At 31.4% G+C, this 12,707-nt stretch overlaps 1 protein-coding gene across 2 annotated transcripts; it reads left to right on the forward strand.

Annotated features, from left to right (window-relative positions):
- The first annotated feature begins 9,430 nt into the window (after positions 1-9,430).
- LOC112000355 (replication protein A 70 kDa DNA-binding subunit D) lies at positions 9,431-12,639 on the forward strand. 2 transcript variants are annotated; one of them, XM_065776421.1, is made up of 10 exons: positions 9,431-9,595; positions 9,840-10,113; positions 10,233-10,329; positions 10,417-10,541; positions 10,638-10,789; positions 10,869-11,026; positions 11,114-11,234; positions 11,377-11,547; positions 11,636-11,727; positions 11,984-12,639. In XM_065776421.1, coding segments are annotated over exons 1-10 (1,338 nt in total). In that variant the 5' UTR covers positions 9,431-9,448; the 3' UTR covers positions 11,985-12,639. The 2 variants fall into 2 exon arrangements, with proteins under 2 accessions (XP_065632493.1, XP_065632494.1); XM_065776422.1 differs by having other exon boundaries at positions 9,478-9,709.
- The last annotated feature ends 68 nt before the right edge of the window (positions 12,640-12,707 follow it).

Here is a 12,707-nt window from a genome sequence, read left to right on the forward strand (position 1 = left end):
TAGTCCTTAGTTAGTTCTCATGATATCATCCCAAGAAAATTAGTTATTGGTAAGAATGGAGGGCAATAACTAGGAACACATTCAATAAACTGAACGTACAACCTGAAAAAAGGTATTCAATACAACCAATCACAAATGAAAAATTTAGGCCAATGCCCCATTTCCCACCCCCACAACACCACCCACCCCCCTCTCTCTCTCTATATATATATATATATATTTTTTTTTTTTTCATTAACTCTTTTTTAATAAATATTGAAATTGACAACTTGACATGTATAAGAAAAACGATGTCACTAACAAATAAAAATAAAAATAATAGGGAAATGTTAAGTTTAGGAGTTATTTTTAGAAACATTTTATTGTGAGAATAATAAAATAATAAATGTTGTTGATAGTTTTTATATTTCTCTTGAAAGTGGTGTCAAAATTTTTCTATTATAATTTATGAACAATTTTCCTAAAAACATTTGTTAACATGACCCAAAATAATATTATCCCAATAATAATTTTGAGGCAATATGTTGTGATTGGTATACATTAAACTGATTGCCAATGTTGGGGGAAACTGTAAAAATGATATTATACTAATCATAACTTTCCATCTCAAACAATTTAAAAAAAAAAATGGAAATTTATTATTTTTGGGAATTTTTTTTTTGTCCCAAATCGATTTGGAGGAAAATTGCCCCAACCTACTATGTAGTGATTCATTATACTTTTAGTTGTGTGACTTATTTCATGAATCATGAGACTTTTTTTTTTAGATAATGAATCATGAGACTTGTTTAAATAATACTTATGTAAATAATTCTATATACAAGTCATTCGGATTGGGTTGGAAAAATTTCTAACTAGTTAAGATTGGAAATTTTTTTAAATAATACACATTGACTTATTTAAATAATGATAAATGTTAATGGGTACAATAAGATACTCGTAAATGATAAATTATTATGAAGTCCAGTTAATAAAAATGTTTGTATGAATTGATAAAGGTGTTAAAAATATTATTAAAGTGATAAATGAAACTCAAAAAATAAAATTCATTGGCTCAATGCCCTATCAATCTGGTAAAAAATCTTACATAAAACAGAAAGATTTCGCATAAAACAATTTCTTAACCGTCTTATACCCGATAACACTAACCTTCAATAATTAATGTAGAAAGTTTTTTAAGTTATCAGCGTGGGAGAAAATTATTCCTGATACAAGAAAAAGTTGTATTCTTTTTTTTGTTTGACTGACTCTGACACTGACACTATTTATGTTAATTATTGAGTGTGCGATTATATCCTTTGAAAATGTCCTGCCGTTGCTTTTTTATCTTTGCGTTGAAAAGTAGGCGAGGATAGAAAACTTAGCTCTCCTTTAACTTTGGATGGAAAACGATCGAAGCAGAAGAGACGCTCCACGGCAACCGTCCCCAGTCCCTACCAACATGACTCATGAATATGACTTTTTACCTAAATTACTTCGCACAAGCCATCGAGTAATCAAGTGGGTATAATAATTAGTATGACACAAAAGCATTTGCAGTTGCCAAACTTTATTACAATGTAGTCAGTGACAGTTTTGATTACTCTACGTCAAAAAAATCTAGGACCTCACCGCCTTCCTTTGCGTCTGTATCATGGAGTTGTCTGGGTCCGATTAAACACTCTCATACAAAACCTTCTTTTGTATTGTACGCAAACCTACACATCTTTTTACCCGCCCTTGAAACAAGAAGGACAAGAATGCAAGAATTCAAACTAAAAAAAAGAAAACACTACTTTTGAAGACCAGCTCATTGCCAGGGCCATGGATAACTCTATTGGCAGATTTACTTCTTGGCTAATACACTAGTTCATCAAACTATCAAAGAATAACTTCTTTTTTTAATATGTTTTTGGGTTTGATTAGGAAAAAAAAAAGTAGAGAGAATTTTCCAGCTATATTCCTATATTTTCTACTTTATCATTTTAAAATTGTGTTTTTAACTTTTTATGACTAGTAGTTGGGTAATATTTAAGGGTGAGATAAATTGTTAAGTTTGTTACGTTAGTGTTTGAATAAATTTTATTTACTTGAAGTAGTAGATAGAGTGAATTTGTTTTTGAATTTGAATGTTATGTTTATTATGTAAAATCATATATATTGTAGGGTCGATTTTTGTAGCCTAAGCCCAAAAGAGATTGGTTATAGGCCCAACGAACCCAGAACAATAAATTTGTAGAGAGTGAGTTGAAGGTTTAGGCGCCGACCGGCGTCTAAGAAGCCTGAACATCTTTTCCTCTTATTGAAGAAACACTTGGAACAATTTACAACTAGGAGATGTTCCTCGGCCCACGGCCGATGAGGCTTTTTTTTCTCCCTCCACTCCCAGAACCCCCCTTCTACATTTTGCTTGTCTCTCTTATATATTACTCCCTTCCTCCTCCTGTTGATCGTTCATTGGCCTTTCCTCTGGTCGCCTGTCCCATCAGAGGTCGTATCCGTGCTCAAGTGGTTCACCCTGATCGATGTAGCCCTGCCCGGGGGTTGCATCCCCATTAATGCGGCCAGAAAGGTTGGTGAACGTATTAAGTGTTGAGGTGACAACTGACTCTGGGTCTGTCCCCCCGCCCGTATAGTTATCCTTAGTATGCCGAGGACGAGGGGATCCTCGGCGCGGATCCAAAGGAGGGTTTGCTCCCCAAATCGGCCTTGGGTAGTCATCCCTCCTCGGACTGGGCCATTTGGGCCTGGCTTGGAGTGGGCCGTGGCTGTATGATTTTCTGGCCCCACATATATATATATATATATATATATATATAAGATTTTTTTTTGAGAGAGTTATCTATACTATTTAGAAGAGNTCCAAAATAAATAAATAAATAAAAAGAGTCAACGTAAAACTATTTCTTGACTTCTTTTATTTATTTTGGCATGAGATAAAGTTATTGTTTGCTAAAATTTTCAAAAAAACAGTGATAAACACCAAAATAAGCAATATTTACTGGTCCAAGAGCACCCCACTGAGTAAAAACCTCCTTGTCTCACTCTAAGCTAAATAAAAGAAATCAAGAAATAGCTTTCCAACTCATTTAAAGTATCTACTAAACATAGGAAAATGAGATAAATTTTAAGAAAATATTTTTTGCAAAATGATTTATTTAAAAAAAAATGTTTATGTTAAAACAAACGAAGATTAGATCACTTTGGTAGTAGAGTGACCACTACCCAAGTTGTCTTGTGTTTTTCTCAATAGTTAGGTCTCGTTTGTTTCGGAGCAAAATATTTATTTAAAAAAAACATTTTTTTTCTTTTTAAATTAGTTATCAAATTCACCATTGAGCCTCGTTGCTCAGTTTGCCACCTCTTCATGAAATTTTTTTGAAAAGACAACATTTTTTTTTATTATTTAAAAATTAGATGAACATAGAGGATTCACTTTTCATTGGCGGAGGAGTTTAAACTAAATATTTTTTCATTAAGTTACAAAGTTCTTGAGGAATAGTTAACTTAATACTTGTTAAACTTTCACTTTAATATATTATATAAATATATATAATTTTGCTTCAATTAGTTAAAGAAACACTTGGACAAAAGTATAAGAGGGAAGCAAAAACCAAACTCTAAAGTGAATTCACTAAATACTAAGATTTATTCTCCCTTCTTATTCCATTTTTTTTATTCTCCCTTATTGTTGAACATCAAGTTATATAAATACTAGCCTCATCGCACATGCTTTGCGCGTGCAATAAGGCTCTTTTTTTTTTGGTCTAGTATCATAATTTTGTTTCTCTTTTTAATTTTAGATAAATTTGTTTTGAAGACATAGATTAGTAAGAGATTGTCCTATATTGTAAGCATTTTAAGTGGAGTTTGAGATATATTTTTACTAGTTGTCCTCAAATTTTTTTCATGTTTTTTTTCAGTGTTAATTTTTATTTATTTATTTATTTTGGATATTACCAAATATTAAAAAAAAAAAAATGTAGAAAACTATATTCACCTTAAGAATTTCTATCCAATAAATGGAGAATTTCTATTTTAATTTATAATTAGGAAAAAAAAAAAAGAGTTATCTTTTAATTTTTTTCGGTTATATTTTTCTATACAACTCCACATGCCATAACATTATATTTGACTTGGATAAAAACAATCCAATAAGTTAAATATGAGTTGGATAATATGAAAGGAAAAGTTTAGTTGAATGAGTAATTCTTAGGTATTCCCGGAATATAGAGAATAATGCTCTCTCCTCTCACATTTATGATGTAGTTCACTCATTAAATTTATGGTGGGGTCCATTATGAATGTGAGAAGAGGGAGCACTATTTTTTCATGCTACGGGAGTACTTAAAAATTTTTCTAGTTGAACACTATCTACTGGAGGAGAAGTTCAAAATTTATATCTATGTGCAACTTTGTAATTCGTAAATTACTTCTTTTAAAATAAATAAATAAATAAATGAAGATATATAATATTTTAAGGAGAATTAGTGGGAACAAACCTCATTCACATTAAGCAAACAAGATACGCTTCCACTCTAAATGATTACTCTTTATCGTAAGATCAAGTTTCCATAATTTAAACTCAAAATTTTGAGTTTTTGAGTGATGAAAACAATTATCCAAAACCAAGCCAAACATTTTGTCAACTGTGGGACCCACTTATTTTGGACGAGGGATCATGAAAACTGAGTGATATCACTCAGTTTTCATGCTTCAAACAAGCTCTGAGATACCGATTAGTTTTTTAGTGTAAGTAAAGATCGAACCTTAAAATAAGAAATTTTACTAGCTAAGCTAATTAAAACTCACTAAAGACACTTAAAAAAGGGAAACAAGGAGATTATTCCTTCTTAATTGCAACAAAAAACCCAAGAAGCTACTGTATGAGCAATAGAATTAATATTGTAATTAAATTACTTCAATATGCACAGATCATGTATGTTATGTATGTATTAAGATGTATAGAGAATTATTCAAATTTCAAAATAGAGAGCACATGATGCTTAAACTAGAGCACTCGATTTGCAGACATTTTATTTTCGGTCTCGAAATTTTGTTGTAAGAAGATGATCGGGCTCCATTGTAATACGATGAGCAAACCCTTCTATCATTATTTGGCATGAAAATTAGAATTCTTAACATAACATCATTTTTTTTAATAAAAAAAGAAAGAAAAAGATTTTCATTATCTCCATCATTGTAGCTATTCTTTTGTTTGATAGGGAAGACAAGTACAAGGCCACCCATTTGCACTAATGGACTGAGCTTTCGCTTGTATAACTTTTTGACGTGCTGTCACATAATTGAGCAGTTGGATCTTGAAGAGGACCCTTCATAGAAATAAAATTTCATGGACAAAATTGGGAAATGTCCCATTTGGGTAAAAATAGCAGCATAATGCCCTTTTTTCCAAACTATATAGGGAAATGCCCCTCTTTTGTAACTCGATTTTCTCAAAATCGAGTTATAAAAAAAAAAATTCTGAAGCCCTATAGCGGCGTTTTTAAGGACCTATAGTGACATTTTCAGGATCTATAGTGACGTTTTGTAACTCAATTTCCATAAAATCGAGTTATAGGCAATTTTTAAAATTTTTTTTACCTATAACTCGATTTCTTATAAATCGAGTTAAAAACGCCACTATAGATCCTAAAAATGTTACTATAAGCTCCTAAAAAACGCCGCTATAGGGTCTAACTCGATTTTGAGAAAATCGAGTTACAAAAGAGGGGCATTTCCCTATATAGTTTGGAGAAAAGGGCATTATGCTGCTATTTTTACCCAAACGGGGCATTTCTCAAATTTGTCCAAAATTTCATATATGGTTTTATTTCTATTTCAGCTTATTTTAACAAATAATTTTGATGTAATATCTATATATATATATATATATATATATATTAATTTCTAATCAAATATTGAAAGGGAAGGGAGTTTGATACTAATACTGATTAGAGACATAAAAAATTAATTGTGTTTGATGCAAATGAAACCCATTGTGTAAGTGCTTATTATATAGGGCAAGTATCATTTACTAATGCAATGAGTTGGAGCTTGAAGGGCTTGAGTATTATGGTAGCTTAGCTGCTTAGGCTTGGAGGGTCTAATGCAAACCTGTACTGCAACTATTCACTAGTGGACGTCCGACAGTGGTGTCATGCAGGGGTTTTTAGACAAGGACTCTGGTTTTTCACATCACACATTTGCTATTTTCATGTGGTTTGCTTCTCTTTATTCCGTTTTTCATATTGCTTTACTTGTTTTAGTTGCTACTTGAATATGCATGCAATGTGAAATTGGCTAATTACTTATATTGGACATTAACTGTTAGTTTAGGCAATAAGTGAATAAGCCATAAAATTGGGTATGTGGGATCTAAATATATACCTAGCTGTTAGTAGCATTTTTTTCAATTTGTTCTTGATTTTTCTCTACGCTACTAGAAAACTATTTCTTGGCGATTGTTGTCTTACCAACAATGGAGATATCGCTTCAACAATTTCTTGGATAAATTGATATTGAGGTAGCTGCCAATTACAATCATTAAAAACATGTTAGAAAATAAAATATGAACATGAACACTAAATTCAATTGTTTAGCTTGTGTACTATGACTGATATATATTGTTAATAAAAGTAAATGGTATGTAACTCATATCATAGATCTAAGAACTATCACTTTGAAGCCCTGTTTTTTTTTTTTTTTTTTTTTTTTTTTTTGTCCAACTAGGAAATTAATTTTGGGCTTTTAACACAAAGACATATGGAAAATCTACTTAGGTAAGNTCTAATTTTAGGGAAGTTATTATGGGGTCCTAAGTAAGTGTATGAGTTTGGTATCAAGAATGTTATCTTTCCTGAATTCTATAAAAAGAAGGGCATGTTATCTTTCTTATTTCTTTTTGTTTTAGCTTAATTGACCGTCATAAGGGAAGCACATCAAAGAAAACTCATGCTATCTGATCAATTTTATACTCTGTGTAGAGTTTGGAGGTCAAGTTCCCTCGAATTAGCTCATAAAACGTGCTTTTCACTCTTCTTCTTTTAATTTTTCATAAAACACAAAATAGAGAAAGACAGTGTGTTGTATAGCCTAGGCATGGATCATAATTGCAGCAAAGTCTAGCTCAAAACAGCTATACACCACATAGGGTAGAAGAAAAACACACACACACACAAAATATTAGAAAGCAGAAGTTTTTCTTAAACAGAAGATATGTACGTTTTTTTTTTTTTTTTTTGTTAAAGATGAAAGTAAATACAATTGAATAATCAAAGCTGGTGAACAATAATCATCTAGGATAAGAATTTCTAGGACTCTTCGTCCTTGGGTACTTGAAAATATTTTTTTCATTGGCACAAAAAAAAAAAAGAAAAAAGGAAAAGGTTAAATCATTCATGCGTAGAAAGAGGTGCATGTGCTTGCCTAAGGACCATAATGAGAGAAACCATACAAAAATTCTAAAGGACAGAAAAACTGTAACCTTTGGCCATTCCGAAAGGGATTCCATGGCCATAGTGAATGGACGTAGTTCATTTAGGGCCCAGCAAGACAGCAGTGCGTACTGTAGAGTGTAGATAGCTAGGGTGCCCAACCCTTTTTTGACTCTTTGTTTATTGTCTTCTCAATCAGTATGAAAGCAAATGTTTTCTAAAAAACAAAAAAAAAAATATTATATATAATATATATATATTTTTCTCTTTTTAAATGGGCCAGTGGTTAAAAAGAACAATAATGAATTATCATTTTTATTTTATTATTATTTTTTTTGGAGAATCACCATGTTTTAGAATAGTATTGTTGTATTGGCCTTGGGTTTAAAATATGCTACTTAGAGGGTACAATGATATGAGGTTTGACGAGAATCCGAGAGGGAGCCAACCCTTTTTTTGACTCTTTGTTTAATAGGTCTTCTCAAAGAGGAAAGACTAAGGAAGAAAATGTTTTCTAAAAAGCTTTTAAAAAAAAGTTTTTCTTCTTTCTTTTTAAATGGGCCAGTGATTGAAAAGAACAAAAATGAACAGCCAGTACTATGTTAGAATAGTATTGTTGTATTGAACTTCGTTTTAAATATATGAAGTTGCAAGTGTGTTAATAAGTTGAGGAGATAGAGAAACAGTGTTAAATAAGTTAGCTAATATATCTCTAACAAAGAGAATCAGAGAGGACAGCCAACCCTCTTTCCACGGACAATGCTAAAACCACAATAATGTTCACAATTTTTGGGCGAGTTGTGCTAAAACTTGTGAACATTATTGTTGTACTAGCAGTTTTTTTTTTCTCCTTTTTTTGATTGCAATTGCAGCAGTGGTGCTAAAAACTAAAAAACTATTTTTAACACCACTAAAAGCTATTTGGAACTGTAGTAGTAGAGCTATAGCCAAAAATTTGGCTTCTCAACTACAATGCACACTATCTTTAGCTGTACACTGTAGCTCAAAGGTAAAAAAAAAAAATATATATATATATATTTTTTTTGTGTTCACATTGCTAGTTAGAATATTTTTAGTTTTTTTTTTTTGAAGTGAGATGTATTATTTTATGGTAGTAGTATTATTTTATTATAATGTTTATATTTTTATTTATTATAAAGGTAAATAAATAAAATAACTTTTTGTGATGTCAAATGATTAAAAATATAGCTCCATGACTGTGGATGCCTTTTATTTGATAGGTCTTCTCAAAGAGCAAGGAAGAAAATGTTTTCTAAAAACAAAAAGTATTTTTTTTCAGTTCTTTTTAAATGGGCCAGTGGTTAAAAGAACAATAATGACCATCCAGTACTATATATGTTAGAATAATATTGTTGTATTGGACTGGGGTTTAAATATGCCACTTAGGGTACAATGATATGAAGCTGCAAGAGAATCAGAGAGGGGAGCCACCCTTTACTGCCACAAGTGCTCGATAGCATCAACTCAGCAAAAGAAAAGATGTACTTGAGAGCATCCATCAAATCTCGAAGTTCATCTAGCTAGGAGCATTGGCTTTCCTTTCGAGTAGTACAACTTGCATTTGTACTAAACGTTTACTCATCTCCCTCATTTTTTGAGTAGTACAACTTGAATTTTGTACTGAAATCAAACTAGAGAATGGTGATTGGTGTTTAGATAATCCTCCCCCATCATAATTGTTTAATTGAAGGAATTTTTTATAAGTAATTATATAGATTCCCACAATTCCCCGATCTAGTATAAAACGCTTTTTATGCTCAATTCAAACATCAAGTTTGGCTCCATTATTATGGATGTTGAATTGATGAAAATGTTTGACAACTTGTACTCTTAGATTTCTAAAGTTTCTATTAGCAGCCAATTGCTTAATTGTATTTGAAGTTAATCGTAAAGTCTCTTGTCGTTAAAATAGGATTCGAATCTTGTCAACACCAGTTTCTCAAAAATCTCCTATTTTTCTATTTGCTTTGACATAGTTTATTAAATCAGCCTATACCTTCAATATAGGTAAGATGAAAGGTGATTATAGCTTACTTCATGAGCTCAATGGTAACAAAGAGAATTGGAAGATTAAGGCTCGAGTCACACGACTATGGGATGTCTACAATCTCAAGAACAGAGATTTTATGAGCTTGGATATGGTCTTGCTAGATGAACAGGTCAGATGCACATACAACCATACATCAACTCTAAACTAGACAACTTTTTGTTTTTCTACAATCTCAAGAACAAAGGATTTTCTGAGCCTGGATATGGTCATGCTCAATGAACAGGTCAAATGCTCATACAACCATACGTCAATTATAAACTAGACAACTTAAAAAAAAAAATTATGTTAATGATATTGCTTTTTTTTTTTTTAATAGTAATAATGATTGATTGTTTAATTCATGATTGCATAAGGGCAATCATATACATGCAAGGATCAAGGATGCATTTGTTCATCAATTCAGGGAATCATTACAAGAAGGCAACATCTATTACATAAGGAATTTTGGTGTTATTCCTTACCAGAATGATTACAAAATAGTCACCAACGAACATAGTATCAAGTTCTATGCAACAACAATAGTTAAACCAGCAGGATCGGACAATCTTTCAATCCCAAAATATAAATTTGAATTTGTTCCATTTGAACATTTGAGTGGTCGGTGTGACAAAAATGTCCACTTAACAGGTATTGATGCTTATAAATTTTGTTATATTAACTCTATATTCATATAATTGAAAGGTTTGACTAAAGGAAAAAAATCAAGTTGTATGTCCTTGATATATTTGATCATGTAAATTATGTAGATGTTATTGGAAGAGTGTCAACCATTTTCCCTGTGTATGAGAATGACAAAAATGGAAAGCCATTGAAGAGAAGGATCATTAAGATTGAAGACAAAAGGTTCGTTTGACTCAAATGATTTTTTAATACTAATAATAGGAAATTTATCAAATAATGAAAAAAGGCTTAAAATAACCAAAACTGCAGGAAACGTAAAATTCAGATTACATTGTGGGGAGACCTTGCAGAAAGTATCACAGAAGATGCATGCATGGATAGATCAAAATCAACTATTTTGATAATTACTTCAACAACTGTGAAATCATTCAAGAGTAAGAATATACTTGTCATAATTTAGTTCGTTATGCTATTTTTTATGGTTCCGTTAAATGCTATGCTGAGTATTAACTTTTCTTTTATGTAATAAGACCAACTTTCATTGTCTTCCACCTATGCAACAAAGGTTTACATCAGCTTGGATTATCAGCAGGATTACATCCACTGGGATTGTGAAGAAGTCGTAAAAAATAAGAGGACAATACATGAAATTATAAAATTTCTTGAGCAATCAAAATCTCAGGTAAGTTAACACTCTAAATAAGTATTTGATTAATGACAAAGTTACATGTATTATATACTAATAAAAAAATGTACTGTAGGAAGCGATTTTCTATTGTATGGCTGTTGTGAAAAAAGTAAATGCTGAAAATGGATGGCATTATATTTCATGCACTAATTGTCATAAAAAGGCTAAAACAATTGGATCTACATTTTGGTGTAAAGGTTGCAAGAAAGGATTTTCTTCTCCAACAAGAAGGTTAGTTTTAGTTTATGAAAAAGATTAAAATATATTACATATAAAATATATATTGTGGAAACTTAACACATTTGCCAAAAACTTCAGGTACAGATTAGAATTACGTGTCGAGGATGAAAGTGGCAGCACAATATTTGTGGTATTTGACAAGGAAGCAGAGAAAATTGTTCGTATTCCTGCTACACAAGTCTATACTACAGAAATAAAGGTATAATATTTATAGCTTTGTAAAACTTCTTGAAGTTATGAACTTAACCATGATTTTTAAGATTTCCATAAATCTTTCAAATATGTGGTATTACAAATGAATCTTTTGTGTGTGCGTGTGTGTATATATACCCCCATGACAGGATGAGGATGATGATGAGGATGTTGTTCCAAAGCCAATAAAGAATTTACTTGGAAAAACATACATGTTCCAGATAAAAATCAATCCAAACAACATTTTTACTACAAAACAAAATTTCACAGCCATTCATGTGTTTGAAGATCATGCGTATAAGCAGTTGCATCATGAACAGGTATACTATGTCAATAACAACTATTAATTATTGGATTTGTTTACAAGGTTATCCATGTAAATTATCATAACTACATATATTCGTGTAGGAGGAGAAAAATCAGATTCTTCCCCTGAAACGAGCCATTGATGTGGATGTTGAGATTGAAAGAGAAGTTCCTAAAGCTAAAAGAAATGGATAGTAAGTATAATTGAAATTTTTTTTGAGCACATTTTTTGAAAAAAAAAAAAAAAAACTAATATGATGCGAATTTGAATTTACCTGACCATCCATATCTTTTAGAGCTATGGTGGTAGTTGATATTGTGGGAGCAGCTTTCCATACTAATAAGAAATGGACGTTCATGATAGCATAATATCTTCATGTAACTCTATGATCATCTTAACCTGAAAGTGTTAGTTACATATGAAATCTAATGTTGTGTATTACAATGCAGGTCGATTGAGTCAGAGCGCAAGTGCTAATGAAGAAGAGGATGTTGACGACAAAAAGGAAGAAAAAGAAAAATGATGTAGAGAAAGAAGAATCTAATTTGGATGAAAGAAACGTTACATTTTTTTTTTTTGTTTTTTTTTTTTGGAACCCGAAACAATAGAAACTTTTATTTGAACTAAACCAAGTATACAAAGTAAGGCTAGACCGAATCATCTAGCACTGGGAGGGACATCAGCGAAACATGCTGTGATGTCCCAAATGAAAACCAATATACATACTATCATGCAAGTGAGTCCCAACTCCCACACTAGTTACCAGACCCAGCTATACCTGTTGCGCAGCGTTTAAGCCTTGATATTCCTCAATGATGTAGGACATAATTTACTATTTAATTATTGTAATTTATTATTTTTAGTATTTTTATGTAAAAAAACGTTATTTTAGGTTTAGGTGATTTATTTCCTCATTTTTAGGTGCATTTAATGCTTTTTAGGTCAAATTTGATTCCTGTTATGGTTAGGTATCAATTAGGAGTTAATTTAGATTATATTTTCTTGTCAGTCAAGTTTTAAGGAGCCCTTAAATAGGCTCCTAAGTCTGTAAACGTTTTTCATAGTTTATTATCAATAAAAATTCAGACTTGTGTCTTTTGTGTTCTCTGGTGGATTCCAGACTTATCACCTTGTGGATTCAAGGAACCCCTCGTGGACTCGAGGTTTACTACC

The sequence above is a fragment of the Quercus suber genome, unplaced genomic scaffold (assembly GCF_002906115.3).
Source record: "Quercus suber isolate HL8 unplaced genomic scaffold, Cork oak 2.0 scaffold_132, whole genome shotgun sequence".
Lineage (NCBI taxonomy): Eukaryota > Viridiplantae > Streptophyta > Magnoliopsida > Fagales > Fagaceae > Quercus > Quercus suber.

Coding starts and splice junctions, on each gene's coding strand:
- LOC112000355 (XM_065776421.1), top strand. CDS start 9,449: ATGAAAGGTGATTATAGCTTACTTCATGAGCTCAATGGTAACAAAGAG. Junction 10,542..10,637: donor AACTGTGAAATCATTCAAGA/GTAAGAATATAC, acceptor TTATGTAATAAG/ACCAACTTTCATTGTCTTCC. Junction 11,235..11,376: donor TCTATACTACAGAAATAAAG/GTATAATATTTA, acceptor CCCCCATGACAG/GATGAGGATGATGATGAGGA.